This window comes from Anas platyrhynchos, chromosome 8 (assembly GCF_047663525.1).
Source record: "Anas platyrhynchos isolate ZD024472 breed Pekin duck chromosome 8, IASCAAS_PekinDuck_T2T, whole genome shotgun sequence".
Lineage (NCBI taxonomy): Eukaryota > Metazoa > Chordata > Aves > Anseriformes > Anatidae > Anas > Anas platyrhynchos.
The window spans coordinates 19,818,301-19,839,298 of NC_092594.1; the positions used below are offsets into that span (position 1 = coordinate 19,818,301).

At 40.6% G+C, this 20,998-nt stretch overlaps 1 protein-coding gene and 1 long non-coding RNA gene across 16 annotated transcripts in view; one reads left to right on the forward strand and one right to left on the reverse strand.

Annotated features, from left to right (window-relative positions):
* The first annotated feature begins 2 nt into the window (after positions 1–2).
* LOC106017046 (uncharacterized) lies at positions 3–19,213 on the forward strand. 3 transcript variants are annotated; one of them, XR_011811020.1, is made up of 5 exons: positions 3–420; positions 2,421–2,506; positions 4,539–4,716; positions 14,090–18,223; positions 19,094–19,213. It is a non-coding gene; the product is annotated as an uncharacterized lncRNA (long non-coding RNA). The 3 variants fall into 3 exon arrangements; XR_003498896.3 differs by lacking the exon at positions 19,094–19,213 and having other exon boundaries at positions 14,090–14,169; positions 14,248–17,831; XR_011811021.1 differs by lacking the exon at positions 19,094–19,213 and having other exon boundaries at positions 14,090–14,169; positions 14,871–17,831.
* RABGAP1L (RAB GTPase activating protein 1 like) overlaps positions 5,492–20,998 on the reverse strand; it is a 257,106-nt gene continuing 241,599 nt past the window's right edge. For 12 of the 13 annotated variants that reach the window (XM_072041793.1, XM_072041794.1, XM_038182983.2 and 9 more), the window contains 6 exons: positions 15,921–16,031; positions 13,605–13,709; positions 11,329–11,412; positions 10,750–10,821; positions 7,801–7,998; positions 5,492–7,425 (listed from right to left, as the gene is read on the reverse strand). In XM_072041793.1, coding sequence (XP_071897894.1) covers positions 7,270–7,425; positions 7,801–7,998; positions 10,750–10,821; positions 11,329–11,412; positions 13,605–13,709; positions 15,921–16,031 — 726 coding nt within the window. In that variant the 3' untranslated portion in view covers positions 5,492–7,269. Of the gene's footprint in view, positions 7,426–7,800; positions 7,999–10,749; positions 10,822–11,328; positions 11,413–13,604; positions 13,710–15,920; positions 16,032–18,905; positions 19,101–20,998 lie in introns of those variants that run through there. The other variant, XM_005019316.6, reaches the window with a different exon arrangement.

Here is a 20,998-nt window from a genome sequence, read left to right on the forward strand (position 1 = left end):
CGCCGGCCGAGCGGAACGGGAGGGGCACGGCGGCCGTTAGCGACCGTTAGCGGCTGTTAGCTGCGCGGTGAGGCAGCGCCCTGAGGTAGCGGCTTCTGGTCCGCCCCGGCCGTGTCGGAGCGACCCAAACAGGCGTTTTCCGATCGTTGAAATCTTTCTTTGTACTCTGCCGTGGGCAAGGGGAGCTTTGATGACACACGGTGCTCCTGTGGAGAAGGCTTGGAGTGGCTTTCCTCAGTTATTTCTACCGGAGGTGCTCGAAGGAAGAAGTACACCGAAATGTGTCTCACCAGTTACTGAGTCAGTGTACTAAAAAAAGACAAAACGTGTGTATTCACAGGTCTCGTTCGAGCACTGAGATTTCCCAGAGGAGGAAAAATAAAATACATTCGCAATCTTTCAGTGGTGGAAAGATCGTAGGTGAGAGTCAGCGTCTTCCTCCAGGTGTCTTATAAAAGAGGGAGCCCGAGGCAGGATACAGCCATTCTGCGTTTGAAAAGCAACTTTCTTTAAATGAAAGGGTGCCAGATACTAACATCTAATTTATGAAATTGAGGAATGTCCGTTCACTTGTTGATTTATGGTTTTTGTTTGTTTGTTTGTTTTTTCCTGTTCTAAAGTGGCCATCCAGGAGTTGGTTAATCTGGAGAGGTTTTTTTTTTTTTTTTTGCAGAGGTATGGAGGAAAGAATAGATCCCAATAAGATAAGAAAATCGTGGAAAACCAGAAGCCAAAGACTGGTTTTCAAGGCTGAATTCCACAAATCAGTTTTAACAGACGTTGTACTGAAGTGTTTGATGTAACCCTCTGGTCCGGGGCTTCAGAAACTGTTAGTAACTAACTGACGAGCTGTAATAACCAACACTGTGGTCATATTTAACGTTCCTAGTACTGAGCTTCAGCTTGCAGATTTTCAACCACAGTATTTGAAGCTGCGCCAGTTGATTTTATCTGGAAATATGTAATATGGTCATGCTTATTTAATGGGTTTCTGTCTCTTAATGGCTCCTCCTGGTCACTGCTTCTCTTCCCTCAGGCATGGTGCCCATTTCTCTTGCACACTGCTAGGGCAGCATGAAGTCCTTAACAGCCACTCCTGCTTCCCCACTGCTGTATACGAACAACTTTTCCTAAAAGTGTGTTTACTACTGTGTTCTCTATGCTGGAAACCCAGAGCAGGGTTTGGAGAGGAGTGCCCAGGTGACCCGTTAGCTTTCTAGCACAGTGCCTGTCCATCGGATTCCTGTGGTATGGGTTACCCCTGCACACAGGTACGCTATACTGCCAGCTGGAAATTAGCTATGGGACATACACGTTTCAGGCAGCTAGTCTGCAGAGCCAGTGTGCAACAGTGCTGCTTGAAAATAACCAAGTGGAGTGAACTGTACCAGAAAACCCAACTCAGCAATTTGCTATTGCAAACAGATTTAAGCTGTTTAAGTGGCTTATGAAAATAAGCACCTTATTCCCATTTTGTTTGCATTTCCATTTATTTTACAAGGCATCGTTCACACAATGATAACAAGGTACTGATCCAAACAATTCTGTAACAATTAAAAAAGTAAACATTTGTTGTGACCATGTACATTAAATTGCACTTTTAATAACAAGCATTACACTTATATTTCTGTATTATACTTTATATAATACATGGATTTGTTACACAAGAACTGGCAGTACTAAGCTGTTCTCAGTTAAAAGTCTCACAGCACTATAATGTTCTTTTTTCCCCAAGTTTATCTAGTAAAGTATATTTTATATACTAGGGCCATAACCAGATAACGAATGCAACTACAAACCCGGAAAATGTCCTTGTTCATCAGCACAATGAAGCTGCTCTCTATTTTCAGTGTGCTGAAGTGAAGCCACCTTGAATGGCAGACAAGACTGCTCTGGTTCAGAATCATACTTGATTAGACCCTCTTCTGCCTTGCCATCTTTTCCCTGTCTAAATAAGCCAGAGACTCCTCTTACTTGGGAAAACAATAGTTCCCAAAGCTCAAGAGAGCTCCTGGTAGTTTTGAAGATGGTATCAGTACCAGTGTGTCCTTAAGAGTTACTGGAAGGGGGGTATTGGAATCTGGAGAAAAAGCTGAGAACATCTGCTTTTGTTTGCATTGGTAGTAGCATCCATGTATCATATAAAATACAAAAATAAGAGAAACTGAAAGGAAATTAGTACAGCTCAAGATTCTGGCGGTATCGAATCACAAATGAAGTCTGTGATACCAAATCCTTTTGCTGTATTTATCCCTTTGTGATTCAGTTTCCTATATATTATTCTATATATAAGATATAGTTTTCCAAAGATACATATATATTCCTTTACAGTTTAAATAAAAGCAAGTCCCACTGAATAAGAAAATAAGAGGAAGTAATGTTCTAGTTCTCTACCCATATTTTTTATTTTTTTTTCCCAGGTAAAAATAGCATGAAATACATTCAGTCGCAAAGCAGCTGGATTCCAGGAGAAATGGAGAGCCCTGTATTCCTGGAGGATTAACCTGTACGTCTTAAGTTATGATCCTGAAACAAATTGTGTAGACTTCTGAGTTAGAAAAGTTAGGATCTTTATCAATGCTGATAATTAGTCATCCAGTTCCAAATTCTTTGAATTTCCCAAAACCAACTATGGATTAGCCCAGTTTTAATGGCTGCTGTGATGTATAATCTAACTTGAAAGGTCCAAAAATCAGTGCTTTGCTGTATCTCCCCTTAGTACTTGGAAAGAGGTAACGGGACAGCTCCCAGTAGGATACTAGCATAATAGATGAAAATAGAATCTAGTTCAAGCCTTCACGTTTGTGAGAACAATGTGATATCTGGTGCTGTGTGCACCCACAGCCCTGGGCATGCACAGCATTGTGTGTTTTGTGCACCCAGCTGTTTGCACAACAGCCTTTTCTGCAGGGTTGAGCTGTAAAAGAGGCATGCTGGTCAACCAAAATGACGTAGAGTAGGGTTTTCCCTACAGCAGCTGGGAGAAAACCAGCACTGTAAGACAACGGAGTTTCTGTTTTCAATGCCAAAGGTATTTAGATTTACTAGATTACATAGAAGTATGGCAATTATCCTCGTGTCTAACAGGAAATCAAAATAAGAGGTTCTTCGACACATACAAGCAGTTTCACAGATCTCACTGAAACTACTTCAAGGGAATGGACTTCCTTGTTTCCTGTGGAGAAAGCATAAATTTCTGATGTATTTTTTAAGTTTTTATGTCAATAAAGTTAGATTTGTATTGACTTCTAAGTGCCAAGTTCAGCCAGCGACTGATACCAGACACTGAAGTCAATGGGCTCCTTTGTGCTTTGTCAAGGGCCTGAATTATTTCTGTTAGATGTTGGAGCTCCCTCTCCTGTTGTAAACAGCTGTCTTTATTCCGTGTTGTTTTTCACACAATGGCACAGGTGAAAGCATCTATTTATAAGAAATTTTAAGGGCAAACCAGTTTTAAGAACAAAACAGTTCTTTAAAATGTCTAACAAGGAAAAATAAGTTTATCTAACATGTAAATTAGCTGTAGCAAATTAGACAATATATTAATTAACAGGCAATACAAAGAAATGTTTGTCAGCTGGTAGTACTGATTACACAGCTCACTACCTCTCCTGATACAGGTTTTACTAATCATTCACTGGTATGGACCTCAGGGACTTTGCAGTTTCTCGGGCAGTTTCTTGGATTTAAGCCACCCATGATATTTTCTATGTTGCTGTCTTTAATTCTTTCTAGGCATGTTTAGAATTTGTTAAAGTAAGTGAAGTGCTATTACTTTAGTAAGTTTGAGTCACAAAGATAATCCAAGACTAGTTCACAGATGTACTGCAGAACTAAATCAGCCTTGCTTCATTTATCCTGTAAAGTGTTGCAGTCAAAGTAAATACTTTTTAAAGCGGAAAAGAGCAGTTGTGTATTCCCCCCCCCCTTTTTTTTTTCATATTGTATTGGGCATCTCAGGAGAAGATTAGAATCTGACAAGATAAAGCAGTTGTACTAAAAATATTCTTTGGAGGTTTGTCCCTAATCAAAGTAAAGGCTTTATTTCAGAACTGTGCATTCTCAATAAAATTTAAAAATAGATTTAGTTCCATAAAGATATATTTATAACATTCAAATTATCTCCAATACAATTTTTATGTTGATACATAGTTCAATACTGACTCAAGAGAAGAAAAAAAGAATCATTCTAAACTTAAGAAGTGGGTTCCAGTGCCACATGAAAATAAGTTTCAGCAAGACTTTGATGATGTTTCCCTCTGAAAATCTGAATATTGAACCAGCTATCCCTGACAGATCAGTTGGTCTGGGATATGAGTATTTATAGCAAGTACTCCATCAACCACTGCTGAAAGGACTAATTAAAACAGATTTTTTTTTCTTACAAGAAACTGAGTATCTCAACAGCATGTACAGTCAGCAGGCAGCTTTAGCTTGCCCGGTTTAATCCTGCAGCTCTGCTGCTTTCCTTGTTTCTGCATTTAACTATGCTTGTTCATCAAGATAATAACGTAGAGCTATTTTTCTCATTCCTTCAGTAATTTTGAGAAGATAATTTCCACATAAATATTACTCTTCCAAGTGCCACTGCTACGAATACTACCTGGGATGCACAGATGGAAGGTGAAAGTCGCTTACTGCCTTTACATCATTGCCAAAAGTGGGTAATTCAGCCATTGTCTTCTGAAACTTTTTTGGTGCTGTGAGAGGCACAAGGTAAGCCAGTTCCTATCCTACAGGGTTTTGAAATCATCATGGCTAGCAGGTAGCAAGCATGTATTTCTCACAGAAACTCAACTTCCACAGTCAGAGAGATACTACAATGAGAAGGATGATAGCGTGTCAAAGCTAGTTCCGTGAAACACAGAAGCTTATTTAACAATTCCTTTTTGATGAACCGGGGAAGTACTGCTTCACTCATCCACTCACTCTCTCTCATTGGACCCTTTACATGATGTAACACATTGACTTGGCAAAAGACTAAATGGGGAAAAAAAATCAAGACTTTTAATTTTTAATTTGAATCACCTCTAGTAAGTGCCATAAAAAGGGTAGGGACATGACTGTACATCAGGGAGCTGGAGGGGTAAGGTCTTTGAGCAGCAGGGAGCTGTTACATGAACTCAGCTGCTCAGGGACTCACAGTCTTAACTTTTTTATTATTATTATCATTACTGCATTTTTCCAATCAAGGTTTTAAATCCACCTGTAAGTACGATTTAAGATAAATGACATGAGAAATGTGGACACTTGTCCAACCATTGGTGTCACTCATCAGCACAGTCCTCTCACTGTACCAATCAAGAGTTCTTCAGTGTCACTTCAAATTTATTTCACTGTTTATTTCAAGTGTGCAATGGTACTGATAAGTGAGTTAATAATGCTAGGTTTAGATAGCCTACAGAATGGAAGCATATTTGCAAATATTATTAGAAGTGACCAGGAAAAGGAAGTTTTTGTTTTTTTTTTTTCTCTTTGCAAAAGAGATCCCTTTTTCTTTTTTTGTTTTTTTTTTTTTTTTCCCCCCCTCATCCTGTTAAGGTTTCCAGATGATCACTTTTCTTGCAGGTACTTTAAAAAAATACCAACATCTTAAACTCCTTATTCTTAGAAGAGAGTTAGAAGTTCATTGCAGGATAGTTGTGTCAGGACAGTGATTATATTTTGATCTCTACTTCAAACAAGTGACTGCCTTTCAGAATTGTTCCTCTGGCACAAGTAAACATTAAACTTGTTCCACCCTGTTTGAAGTAATTCGCAATTATGCTTGACAACAAAGCACAAGATGAGTATCATTAATTTTTATTGTACAAAACGGACAAGATATGGCATTCCTTTGAATTAAAAAAAGATCAAAAGAGAACAAATGTACTTGGGAACAGTTTTGTAAATGGAACAATTAATACACAACCTTTTGTCCAGCAATATTTATCTGCAAGACCACCTTATAGACATGACAAGTATAATTAAAAAAATATTCCATCAGTTCAAGCAATAGTTTAATTTTCCATGAAAGAAGTATTTCTATAAACACTTTATGTTCAGTCAAAACAAACACTTTTGAATTTTCTTACCATAGAGATATAAAACAACCAGAGAGGTTTGGGAATCATCAGAGAAGTCTATCCCATGGGAAAAGTCTAAGCTTTGTATTCGAGTTGAAAATGTTTGTTTTTATAAAAATAAGTAATACCGATATAGCATTTCCTAGCCAAATATTTATAGCAAATTGATCTTTTTTTTTGTGGTGATTTCTTCATCAGTGCAGCAAAAGCCTGTTGTTTGTTGTATTTGACACCTCGCTTCTGTGTAAAACTCAAAAATCGAATATAGACCCAGGGAAAAGTTTTTGTTAATTTTATTCATAAAAGCTACCCTTTATTGCACAGGACTTACAAAAGGTCAAAACTATGCAAGGTTTTCAGTTGGCTTATCAGAAAAACCATCGAATAAATGTTGAACAGTTTTCCCTTTCTCCCAGTGGAAGGAATTCTTTCTTGGCATTCTTAGTATAAACATGAAATAAAAAAGGGGAACTAGGTAACTATGTTAAATTCCAGTTCAGTTGTAAATAAACAACAGTGCTACTCAGTGCTACAAAGAACTGCACTATTTGCATTTCTGAAGAAAAAAACGATCAAAATTATGAAATTATCCGGGAAGCTCACAAACAATTGTGCCAAGACAGTGCAAGACTATCTTTGCTTCTTTGCTATGGCCTAAGCTTTACAAAAAAAGTGAAAAAGTGCTTTTCTGCAGGACGTAGTCACTGCGATAAACTTCTGAGATGGTCCCAGGGCATAAGTTATCCTAGACACACACACACTAGTACTTGTTACACTGTGCTTTCTGTGAAGAGATTATGCTGTAGTACTTTACATTTTCCATTCTCTCTTACTCCAGAAGAAAAAAAAAACTTCTATGCAAGATAAAAATAATTTTGAATAATTAGTCATGTATTAAAGAACTAGTTTTGAATTATTTATTCATTTTAACATCTAGTCATATAAAATAAAGTGTAAAAGTATGAAGGTATCAGAACGTGGCTTTCAGCAAGGCAGTTTGGGAAGTAGGAATTCAACATAAAACAGAATATTTTTTCCCCTTTGAAAAGGATCACATCAGAATGAATGAAAAACATTGAAGAATTTCACTTCAAGCCTGCACTCCTGCCTTTTGTCCTTTACCCAAGAGGAGAGACCACTGGAAGAATCCTCCAGGGTTTCAGTTGTGTTGTTCTTTGTGCTCTTGTATCAGGTCTGGCTGGAACTATGTACTGCCCTCTTTGGGTGGCAGGGGTTGCTGAGGCTGCTGTGGTGGCTGTGTGCCTGTGGCAGTTTTAATAGAGTTCAGAGTTTTGCTAAACCAAGAGTTCTTGGCAGCTTGGATTTCATTCATAAGGGCTCCTCTCTGATGCTCCAGCTCCTAAGAAAGCAAAATGGTCAGAATTGATCAAAAACAAACAAACAAACAAGAGCATCTTCAGACTTGGTTCCTTGCAACCTCCCAGGCACTGGGGAGAAAAACATTGAAATCACTGAAACAGTATTTAGACATACAAATGGAAATCTCTTTTCTTTTGTTCTTCTCTCTTTTTAAAAGCAAGCAAGCAAACAAAAACAACAACAACAAAAACAGACAATCCTAAAATTCTGGAAGTTCACAGGCATAGAGCAGGTACAGGCGTATGCTCCCTTTAGCACCATTTTTAACCCCATGATTCATAACTGGCACGGATCAACTTGGACAGAGTACAACAAGGCTAAGGAGACTGCCCTGCAGTACCCGCATTCCACGTACCTGAATTTTGCACTTGGCTTCCACAAGCTGCAGTTTGGTCTGTGCAAGTTCCAGCTCCATCTCTCTCAGTTGCTTCTTCAGTGCATCCTTCTCGTCATCTGTTTCAATGCCTTTATTCTCCATGCTTAGCGAAGGCAGCTTCAGTGTCCCCTCTTTACTGAAAATCTCACTGCAGTGTTTGCAGGCCATCACTTTACCCTGAAATAGCCAGAAAGCTCGTTTTTAATCCATGTTACAGGAGTCGCTCTGTTTCTTGGAAGAGCCATTTTTATGTTAGATTGCCTTTCTGTGCTGAAGTTTTCACACTTGACATTAAGAGAATTTGAGAATTTCTTGAACAACTTCCTGAATGCATGAAACAGTATAAAGAAATCCTAAAGCCTATTTAGCATGCTCTGATAATGCCTTTGCTCCTCTTCATTACTCAAACCTTCTTGCTACCAAAGCTTTTTCAGATTTTGCAGTATTTATGTCAGCACAATTCAGAAGAATAAATTACATGCTGGGAACTGCCGCAAAAACACTTGACCAAATTTTCATACAGATTTTGATATTTCCAAGAAACCCAGGTAACTTTTCCACATTTCCAGAAGCAAGCAGTCAGCCTGTGTTTGCTGCAAGGGACAATGCTACCTTCCTGATGCTTGTTTAGCTTCCTAGGGGACGGTTCTTTTTGCTAACAACATCTGACACACAGTAGTAAAGTTTTCATGCTACCTGGCAAGGTGAGCCAGCTGCTCATGGTGTGGTGTAAATGCCTGAAGTAACTAGGAAAATAAAACTAACATTCACACTTTTAAGGAAAAGGTACAGCATTGAAGAGGCTTTCAGGGTAGGGCATAACTGCATTATCTGAGCATTCCCTAGGCTCCCAACCTTAGATGCTATCGCGCTGGGGAAACTTGGTGTGCTAGCTCTAAGGAACACCACGGAGCGTAGAGTGGAGTGGAGACACCACGGCTAGGCTCTGTAATCAGGTGGGGCCTCGATTGTTCTTGTGCACAAAGCTGCACTTTTTGCCACCCTAAGCCAAAGACCTGTCATGTTTTGACAAATGCTGTACCCTAGTGTACTTTTTGCTCATTATAATATCATTATAATACCAAAACACACCTCCATCCCAAAAGCTACCCGCCTCCAAGGTGCGACCACCCCTCACTGAGCATGCGCCCTGAATTTCTCGGAGCCTATTACTTTAAACGGAGACGGGAAAACTTTACACCAATCATAACTAAGATATGCTTGACTAGAGCCACTCAAGCTCCACCTAAAAGATAGAAAATAATATAAATTGGCCCAAGAGAGAGGGGATGTTAGGGAAGATACCATCGTCAGGGGAGATACCATCCCAAGGACATACAACATCCTTAGGACCTCCTGACTCCTGGGATCAGTCGACGGGCTGAGCCTCTCTTCCCCCCCCATTGGGACGCCTTTGGGTGAGATCTGAATATTTGCTTATAAATCTCTATAGAGTCTTTGATCCTTTTAACGCGTTTATTTCTAGGCTGCGCACCTGTAACACCTAGAACACCTAGAACACCTAGAACCCACACCTAGAACCCACACCTAGAACCCACACCTAGAACCCACACCTAGAACCCACACCTAGAACCCACACCTAGAACCCACACCTAGAACCCACACCTAGAACCCACACCTAGAACCCACACCTAGAACCCACACCTAGAACCCACACCTAGAACCCACACCTAGAACCCACACCTAGAACCCACACCTAGAACCCACACCTAGAACCCACACCTAGAACCCACACCTAGAACCCACACCTAGAACCCACACCTAGAACACCTGTGTATTTCATGCATACTAGCTTGCTTTTGCAGATAGTCACTATCACCGGCAATCCAAAAGAACCTGATTATCTGTTGCTGTAATAAACCATACTTGATTGCATTGTGATAGCTCTCATTAATGCAACTAGGGTGAGGGTGGTTATCCGTGATAGTTCAGTGTTCTGAATCTAACCAGACCCCCAGACGGTTAATGCATTGTTGGTGAATGTCTGAGCGGACCCCCAGGTGGTTATTACGTTTTTGGTGAATGTCCGAACGGACCCCCAGTTTTGGTGAATGTCCGACTGGTTCAGTACTCTGAATCCAACCGGGCCCGTAACGGTTAATCAGCTACACCCCTTTAACGCGACACATGGCTGAAGATACAGCACAGCTGGCCTGGGTCACAAACAAACACAGGATATTGAACTGTTCAGCAAATTATAGGAACATCTAAACTAGTGTATTTTTGGATGAATAACAGATAAAAATTACTACAAAGCAACAAATCAGGTTCAGCTTGAGTACTACGGAAAAAAATAGAAGTTACAGCAGAGAGAAAATGATTCTGCCTACTCAGTAGTGACACAGAAAAGGGATGGAATTATTACCTGATCAGGAAATATTTACCATCAGTGCAGATACTAGAAGGGAGAGGAGGAACTGCTATGGAAATTCTGGGTATGAACCAAGTTGTGCTAATTACTTAAAACTGTTTTGCTTAACTTACACAGTAGGCAAGTGTAGAAAGCCAAAGATAAACAGCGGCCTAATAGCAACGCTGATCCCCTCCAGCATGCATGCTGGAGTAGCAGCACGTTTTCTCCTCTAGAGAGGCATCTTTTGTTTTCATTTAAAGAAAAGATCTAAGCAAATACAGCCTCTGTACATTTTTGCCAAAAGTATACATTTCTACATGAAAATCTATATGCACTTCAGTTTGAGAGTTCCAGCCTGTATGATACACGATAAAGAACACTGGAAGGAGATACACCCTTGAATCATTCACATTGTGTGAAAAATGCACATGGGGCTATCAGTGCAGCTGTTTGGATGTCACAGTTGTTGCAGTAAATTTCACTTCCCCTTTTGTTTTGTGTCACTGACCACACTTGCGTTAGAGCTGTCCTGTATGCAGAGGCATCACTCTCACCTTCACAACTTCCAGTTCATCTTTACTGGCTGCCTGCTGTTTTTCCAGCCTGGTACTCAGCTGGGAACAAATCTGGAACAGAGAAAGCAGTCTCTTAGATAAAGTTTATTTGATTAAAATATTACTTAAGCTTTTTAGCATTTTTTTTTTTTTTAGAGCTAACATTTCTTAAATTCTGCCTCACTCAGGTAGGTACGTATGTTTCCCCTCAACAAATCCACTGCTGGGGATAATTGAGACCAAAAAAAATGGCAGCATTCAACATAGAACCTGAACATGGACACCGGAACATTTTATTGATTAACTGGTTTATGATGTTTCCACTGCATTATGTCACACAGCAAAGAAACATTCACCCTACAGTACACAAAATAGCTTAAAGAAGGGTTATTCTTCATTCCCCAAATTAGCAGACTATTAGGAAAATCAAAAAGATTTATCACAAATTATAATGCTTTCCGAAAGCCTAAAACATAACTTATCTTATTTAAAGGATGAGATAAGCTACAAGTTCAGCTCTCAGGACATGTTGAAAAGAGTTTACAAATAAATACAAGAGGGTGTCTTTAGAACCATTACCTGTTTATAGTCTGCAATAATGGCTGTGGTTTTCTTAATCTCAGATTCTGCCTTCTCTAGCTGCTTCCTGAAGACTTCCTTCAGCTAGGAGTTGAAGGAGAGAAGTTACACAGTACACTGAAAAAAGGTTTCAAAATGCATCATTTACTGGCTGCTCTTGGCTTGGACTGGCGCACGCTTCGTTGGGTTAGAAACTGGCTGGATAGCCGGGCCCAAAGAGTTGTGGTAAATGGAGCCAAGTCCAGTTGGAGGCCAGTCACTAGTGGCGTCCCCCAGGGCTCGGTGCTGGGGCCGGTCCTCTTTAACATCTTCATCAATGATCTGGATGACGGCATTGAGTGCACCCTCAGTAAGTTTGCAGATGACACCAAGCTAGGTGCGTGTGTCAATCTGCTCGAGGGTAGGAAGGCTCTGCAGGAGGATCTGGATAGGCTGCACCGATGGGCTGAGGTCAACTGTATGAAGTTCAACAAGGCCAAGTGCCGGGTCCTGCACCTGGGGCGCAATAACCCCAAGCAGAACTACAGGCTGGGAGAGGAATGGTTGGAGAGCTGCCAGGCAGAGAAGGACCTGGGAGTGATGGTGGACAGTCGGCTGAATATGAGCCAGCAGTGTGCTCAGGTGGCCAAGAAGGCCAACGGCATCCTGGCTTGTATCAGAAACACTGTGACCAGCAGGGCTAGGGAGGTGATCGTCCCCCTGTACTCGGCTCTGGTGAGGCCGCACCTCGAGTACTGTGTTCAGTTTTGGGCCCCTCGCTACAAGAAGGACATCGAGGTGCTTGAGCGGGTCCAAAGAAGGGCGACGAAGCTGGTGAGGGGCCTGGAGAGCAAGTCCTATGAGGAGCGGCTGAAGGAGCTGGGCTTGTTCAGCCTAGAGAAGAGGAGGCTCAGGGGTGACCTTATTGCTCTGTATAAGTACATTAAAGGAGGCTGTAGCGAGGTGGGGGTTGGCCTGTTCTCCCATGTGCCTGGTGACAGGACGAGGGGGAATGGGCTAAAGTTACGCCAGGGGAGTTTTAGGTTAGATGTTAGGAAGAATTTCTTTACTGAAAGGGTTGTTAGGCACTGGAACGGGCTGCCCAGGGAGGTGGTGGAGTCACCATCCCTGGAAGTCTTCAAAAGACGTTTAGATGTAGAGCTTAGGGATATGGTTTAGTGGGGACTGTTAGTGTTAGGTTAGAGGTTGGACTCGATGATCTTGAGGTCTCTTCCAACCTAGAAATTCTGTGATTCTGTGATCATCAAATTGTTCTCTCAAAGTCTTGCTGTGTTTACAACAACTCTACATCTTTTTCTTACCAATTTCCAGTGCTTCAGAAGTAGAAAGTCTGATTTACTCAATATACAAACATCTACAATAACAAAAAATGTCTATACTGTGATACAGTGTATCATTGTTCAGAGAACTGTCCTATACAGGAATTTTCTTTCAGGGGGTTTGGGCAGACAAATTGTTTGGAGATGGAACAAGGAGAAGAATCTCTCAGCACTATCACGCTCATCCCCAAAACAGAAGGAAAAAAATCTTTTTAGTTGCCGACAAAGAGAAACAGAAGCAAGAATCTGTTTTAGTTGTGCCAGCTAACTCATTCCTCCACTGTTCAGAAGCACTAAACATGGAGAGCCATCTCAGCAGGATTAAGGCCTCCATTGCCTTTTATATACTAACCACAGAACTTGCAGAGAGGAAAAAAAAAAGAAAAAATATCAATTGTTATAGTCAGTGTTGTCAAATGGCAAAAATGAGAGCCCCTGTATCATTCTCAAGGCATGCTTACATGTACATCAGTATTCAGCACATAAGATATGCAGGACCAAAAGACTAAGACTAAACATTTTGCAATTGAGTGAAGCCAGGTCTGGGCAGCAAAATCACTCCAACCCTCAGTTCTGTCCTGTTGATTCTAGCTTCTGAGAGGAATGCCCATAGCTTTGTTTCAGTGAACCAGCAGCCTCTTAGAAGGCAACAATTCCTCCAGTAACCCTCTCTAGATAATTAAGAGACATCTAATCATGCCTCCTTAGTTGTGACTGCTTACCACCTATGAAAATGATTGTTATAATACTGGGAAGGGAGTAAGATACGGAAAATTGGACATTCAGGAAAACACTGAAACATGTATTTATAAAAAAAATACCCTGGCACTTTGAACTTTTAATCGCCACTGCATTTTGAAGACAAAAATCCCTTCTGTAACTGCAATACATTCATGCTTTTCAGATTATCCTTTTGCTTGCATTCAGCTTAGTGGGAAAGACTGGAGAATGCCTTACCTGAGCGGTTTCCTCTTCCTGCTTCCGTTTCTCTTCCTCTGTCTCCACTAGTTTCTGTTTGGTCAGGAGAAGTTCCTTGTTCAAAACATCAGCTTTGTCTTCAGCCTAGAATTAGAAACACTGGTGTAAATCGCGTTACCTGTGCCAATATAAGTGTATTGGTGTGTATATATCTCACAAATACTGCAGCTTCATGATCTAGAGTTGCCTTTTCCTGCCCTCGATGGCTCACCCAACCTATTTTGTAAATGAAATTCCCTTTTCAAGTAGCTGTTTTCTAAATTATTTCTTTGTGCTTCAACTGTGGAAAAGAACCCTTTTGTCAAGTGTTACCCACACCCAGGTGACAGGTGAGCACAGATCATATGTCGTAATACAAATGATATATAAAATATTTTTGTTGGGAATGATATTAATGTAAGAGAAGGAAGCATGATTCAGCTCCTGTGTAACTTCAGATAACATTTAATTTTTCTATCTTTCAGGCTAGGTGCCTGCAGTGTACCTTACAAAGCATCAGAGCTTAGACAAGTATAAGAGACAAAGAGAACCACCAGAAAAAAAGGTTTGTTAACAATTACTTCCTGGAGATCCTTGATACTGCATGCGTACTGGAGAATATAAACTTTCTCCTTTCTTTAAGGGGCCAAGCTTATGTAGATATATACTGGGAATTTTTTGGATTCTGAGAGCACTGTCCTCACTGATCACTGGATTGAGCACCAGGAGAGAAATGTATTTTTCAACACCTGGATGTATTCTGTTGACTTCCCCAACTGGGAGATACATACCGCACCACAACACTTCCACCACCCAGTTACTGAGCAGAACAGGCAATGACTGTAGTCAAATATTACTTACTTGCTGGAAATACAAGAGGGAAAATGGTATTACAAACAACAACAGCGCAGATATTATCTCTGACCTGCGCTTTGTTTTTTTCTACTACCAATGGTATTAGCTTATCTACTGCTACAGTGTTAATTATTAATGAGGGTATTAGTGGTGACTGTGAGCAGCTGAAGCAGCTCCACCAAGACTTCGTCTGAAAAGATAGACTGAGGATTCCTGCATTGCTCACTGCATATACAAGGCTGTATGGGAGAAAGGAAAAATGAGAAGCAATAGAACAGACGAGGGATAAGGCTGACATCTCAAAACAAAAGAGCTCAGGGATAACAAGGGTATTTTTGACAAAAGACTTGTTTAGGACATACTTCGGAGAATCAACTAAAAATCTTTCCTCCTTTTATACGGTCATTCCAGGTTTTCCAAGCACCTGCCATGGTGTACGGTATCACCTCTCCTTGCAAGTGAGAAGTGCAGCAGCACAAAGCTTTTCTTTCAGTGCCACTGAACTGAGGTGGGGTGTGGGAACACTTAATGTAGCCACTCATCTACAGAGAAACTGCTAAAATGCAGGAGAGCAAAGGATGGGGCTGGCAAAGGTACGTCTAACAGCTTTGTCATGATACTTCAGAACACAGCAGGGGCAGAAGCAGATATAAAACTGCTTTACATACAGCTATTCCTGGGGAAGACAGAGCACCTCAATGCAGCGTTTTTGTCTTTTACACTGCAATGCCCACTCCAGCAGGCAAAGTGGTTATCTGTGTGTACTTGCTCACCAAGGTGCCTCAGATTTTTAGAATCACACGAATCCATATCAGAAGTACCTAGCTGCCAAGGGTCTGACTAAATAGAAATATACTACTGTGGCCAATGATGTTTACAACTCTGAGGTTAGATAAAGAAGTCAAATAAATACAGAAAATCAAATTGAGAGACCCCTGCAGGAAAAGATTTTACATTGTAAGAGGCACTACAGCCTTCACTAAGCAAGATGCTAATCATGAGGGGTGGTGGAATATGGCCCTCCTGTATTCCATACCACACCACTTCATTCTCTTTTAATTTAGTTGGCTATACTGAAATTGCTGTGAAAAACATAGATCCACATAAGGTAGCAGACATTCTGCAAAGCAACTTCCCTTAAAATCGCTCTTTTGAGGAATATATGATACCTTTTTCCAGTAAACGTTTGTTCTTTGGTACCTGCCTAAAAGATTATGGCTTACATTTTGTAAAATGAACCGCAACAGAGAAGGTGCAGTCAGTGTTAATAATACACTGCTGTGTATGCCTCTGCCTGCATCCAAGTAGAGACACAGCAACTAGAATTAAGGTTGTCAGGAAAACAAAGGCACAAATACCAATGCTTTAATTTTGTGTAAATGCTTTCACATGAGCAAACAACAGGGCTACTAAAACTAGCATTGCAAAGCTGGAGTTTGGAGCCATCTCCTTCAGCATTACCTGGTCCAGGTCATTCCGTAAGGCAATTTTGCTTGTAACAAGCTCATGGGCAAGGTCATCGTTCTCCTGCTCCAGCCTCATGCTAGCTTCTTGGAGCCTGCGATTTTCCCTCTGCAGAAAGAAAGGAACAACCAAAAGAGGAAGTTAACTCTTACCAATATTAAAGAGCAGTAAGTGAATATGTTGTATGTATAAAACACTGATAAGGCAAGAGTGCACATTAAGACAGGACTGCTGCTCTGGGAAACAACAGTGAATTAAGCCAGCAGTGCAAATGCAGCAATTCCACTTACATCCCAATGGTTATGTTTGAGTCACATAAGTGACACACTGATGATTGTAGGGTTTCTCTGTCAAAAGTAAACACAGTCCTCTCAATAAAAACATCTGCTTTCTTATTTCTTTTGATGAGGAGGAATCAGACAGATAAAATCCCACCCAGCAGCAGTGACCAGGGAGATAACTCGAAATAACGTTTCCATGCAGAAAGCTGTCCTCTGCTCCATTTTACAAAACCTCATCTGCAGGCAATCCATAAAAATAGTCCATTCTGGAGATGCTGTGGTACCAACCATTCGTCCTCTGTGGGACCAGTAAAGAACAGCATTTAGAAGGGAACTCCTTACGACTCATATAACGTGTACATCCACCTGTACGCTTTCTCTGTAACTTGCACCAGTGACAACAGGTACGTTTTACAGGACACCTGCTGAGAAAAAGTGCCAGATGGAGAGGGGACATCAGTCCCTGAGCACAGGTCCAGAACCTGTTCTGCCCACGATGCACGACAACACAAAATGTAGACCTTCAAGACTGCAGGCACCTCCTACCCACTCCACAAAGGCAGAAATGACTACATAGAGCACTAACTGGTGAAGGTAGTGCATTGGGAAAAAAAAGAAAACCAGCAATTCATGTTTCTTAAAAATCAATTTATGTGACTGTTATTTAGGGCTGAGAAGCATAATTATATTCAGAAGGTATCTGTAGGTTGGTGGACTTCCAGGAGTCCACATCAAATCCCCTGGCTTCAGAAGAAGGTGAGCCTGATACAGGTGCCCTTCTCAAACAGATTTTGAGAGAGCAAAAAAAATTGCTGACTTTCAGTCACATAGTGACTGCAAAAGAGACTGGAAAGGGAATCTGTTTGCTATGGAAATTCAAGAAAAATGCAAAGTTCACATGGAAGTTTATAGACGGAGAAACAGTAACCTACATGCTAACATCTCAAAAAGGCCACTTGAAAGGTTATGCTCTCCAAAGAAATACAGTAAAAGGGAAAATATTAACAGCACTTAGAACAGCAAAAATATTTCAAGAGTTGCTCATTGAATGTTTTCCTACAAAATGTGATTTCTTTGCATAAGCATATTATTCACCAGTCTTCACTTCCTCTTGCTTACCAGCTATGCTCAAATAATTCTTTCCAAAGCTCACCACAGTGAAACAACTGTTTTTCATCTGTTTCAAAAAGTTTTTTGCATGCCTGTCTTAAAAAAGGGCAACTACAGTTCTAAGAGGATGCTAAAAAAGGTCTCTTCTTTGTCTTAGCTTCCTCTGTGGCAGGAAGCAGAACCTCTGCAAATACCTTCTTCTTACTGGGACATTATTGTGTAAGTGGATTGTGCACTACCCTTTACAGGAAAGTAAGTTCATTTCCTCCCCAAAAGACTGTACTTCAAATAACTTTGTTTTGTTACAGAAATCCTAAAATACTTGTGATTTCACACAATTAAAATAACCACTGCTAAAAGACACCTAACTATGGGGATTTTTTTTTTAATCGCATCGTATTCTATTTGAAACAAGGAATTTTTAAAGTAAAATTATCCTGTAGGGATGATATATACTTGAAAGCATAACAGCAAATTGCTATCTTCAGTAATAATAATAATAAAAAACTCCAATGAAGCTTTATTTCTGTATTTTGTTCAGACCATCCAAGAAGTGTTGGTTTATATAGACACAGGTCTGTTAGTGAGCAGTTACCAAAAAGTCATAAGTTCACTTAGAAACTGGGACAAAATCAGGACTGTATTACTGTCAAGTGCTACAGCACCAATACCTTTTTGTAGGGATGTTGCTTAGAGCAAGAAATCAGCAAATTCTTAGACTTCCACAAAATAACCCAGAAAGAAGTTTGCTTTAACGTTTTTGCTATGCTTTTGCCAAAAGCTTCTGTGTCCGCAAAGCAAGCTGCACGGTGTGAAGTTCGGAGTTCCTGCTTTGCATTCGCAGACAAGTGGAAAGCAAGCTACGTGGTTGGAAATGCGCTATCCTCCTCTTAAACTGAAATTTACATGGTATGTTTTTAATAAGTTAAATATCTCTTACCTTGGACATCCAGTCAATATCTAAGAGCTGAGTCTCTCATTGGGCCACCTTTACTCTTCCTCCACACAGGGCAGTATGTGCGATTAGATGGTTTGTCCTTTCCAGCTCCTCCCCCCAGATCTAGCAGTGAAAAACTGCCTCCTTCCTCAGGAGGAAACTCTTATCTGCTTACGTCTAAATAAAACCTAACGTTACACAATGAAGACAAAAATATCAAACAGTGCTTTTTGTATCTAGCAAATTACTTCTGATGCCTCTGAGATATACACAGGGTTTTTATAAAATACCAGTTGCAATGGAATGAAGCTCAATAGATGGAGCTGGTTCATTATAGCAGGACTCGCAAGCAGTATTTTGTAACCTGACATTAGCCAACTAGTCAGACCTGTTAGTTATCCTCAGTGTAAACTGACAGCTCCCTGCCTTTTCTTCAGACACCACTAACAATTTACTGACTATGCCAACAATTTCCTTCTCTTCAGTATCACCCAGTTTCTAGGTTTCTACAATCATTAAAACACAAGATTCCCTCTTTCCTAAATTCCTCTTTCCTGTTACAAAAGGCATCTGGTGAACTCTTTTAAAAGGAGGATACTGCATTTCCAAAAGGGACAAACACCGCTGGTACGGACAAACACAAAAAAAACTTACCTCCAGTAAAGTCACAGACCAAATACTGCTTTCAACCATTGGTGTAAAGACAGTGAAAACAGGATATAAAATAATTTTTAATACCAACAAAAGTAGCCAAAATAAAATAAAATAGCCAAATCTTCAGTAGGTTTTTGGTTCCTATTTTTAAAGAGGATATTCTCCAACTTCCATTACGTACTTGACAGAAAGAAGACAAACTTGAGAGCAGCAGGCAAGCCTCAGCCCAGGAAGACCGAAAGGCTTAGACTCCACCCTTTGCTCCCATCCAGCCAGCATGAAGGAGCGATACCAGACATGACTAGTGATGATGAGGTATTCTCTCTATGCTGCTACTCAAGCTGGGTGTAATGAGTCACAAACCTTGTTAAGCAATTCAGTGTCACATTTGCTGATGAACAAACACCCAAACCACAGATCTTTGGGCAAGAACAGGTCCTCAGTGGCAGAATGACAGCATGAATTAAAATTCACTTTCCTAGATGCAAGCAAACTGAGGTCTTTGTAAGCCCATTGGAAAGAGCTCTGGCTTGTGAAGGCAGCTCTGAAGGAAAATCCTGTAAAGCGCCACCTAGAAAGCCAAAAGGCTCTTACAGCAAACTGTCCAGGAAAACCTTTCATGGGAAGCAAAACTCAGGCACCCGGAGGTGGTTTGTGTTTTTTGCTTGTTGACTCAAAAAATATTCCCAGAAGTGCCATAGCACTTTTTTTTTTTCCCTTTCCTTTTTCTTAAAACCACAAACAAACAAAAAATCTACATCAGTAGTTACCTTACATTTTTCCTCATGGCAGTTACCAGGACTCTGAATAAAAATGACCAGTGTATTAGTTTTTGCTTCCACTTCAAAGACACAAAAGGCTGTTATCTCCAAATTACCTTTATTCAGACAGACAACATCTCTGTCACGCAACAAAGTCCACAGATGAAAATGCATTCCTACCTTCAGAACAGAACCCTGGGCACAGGCAGGGTCTGACTGGAAAACTCCAGCCAACTTTGCATGAACATATCCTTTTTATGTAAACTCAAAGATTCCTAGATCCAACTTCAGCAGTTTCTTATCAAATCAACCACAACCCTGTTACATGAGATGTTCTGTTCTCAAACACGGAAAAAAAAAATATAGAAAAATATCAATCTGAATCATATTGCTGTTTTTTCTGCACATACAGGTCACTTTTTTATTGACTTCTATAGGCAATTTTTAATTTATTTTAACTAAAAATCATGAAAACTGGTGGCAAACAGGAGTTTAGAACTTGTTTACTTTTACACCCTTTTAAAATCTGACAAAAATATGAGTGATAACTTGTTATGTGTAATAGAAGATAAAATTAGTTGACTGTGAAAACATCCAAAAAAAAGAAAAACACAAAAAAACAAAACACTTTTCCTACATAATACTTGTAAATACAGGAGAAAAACACCAAACCTTATTGCTCTCTTTAATACTGTTCTTTTGGTAAATCAAGTCTACTGCAATCAGCATGTGAAACAGGAGCTGCGCAGGAACTCCTGTGGCATGTAACACATCTTACTGTAGCACATGAACTCAACCTCTCAAGAAAACGTGACGGGTGAACGGCAGGCCTGGCTTCACAAAACCAGCCCTCTTCTGGAGCTTACGGAGCACTCAGGTTGGTGGCTTTGGAGCAGCAGCTGCCAGCTGGCTGGATACACCCCTGCTGCCCTCAGCCCTCAGACACAGGGCATTTTTCCTGGGGCTCCTCAGCCCAGAAGGTCATTTCACAGGGAGACGTCCTTCCTTGCTGCAATTCCGAAGTGCCAACACACCCCCATTGCTGTGGTACACCTCTATAGTCCCAACAAATCTCTTTTGGCAACAAGAACTGTGATACGCTGCAAACAACAAATCTGTAAAAGCTATAACTAAAAACTGTCAACAAACTGCAAGCATGTTTCCTCCTCGACCTAGAAGAGGAGTGTTCGGCGTGGATCTCCATGCATCTAAGGAACACCTCCTTCCTGGGTAGTAAATTAAAATAACATTTTTTTCTGGAAGAGAAGCTGTAAAAAGTGTAACAACGTGGGCTTTGGGGGCACAGCCCAGGCAGAGAGCATGCAAGGCCAG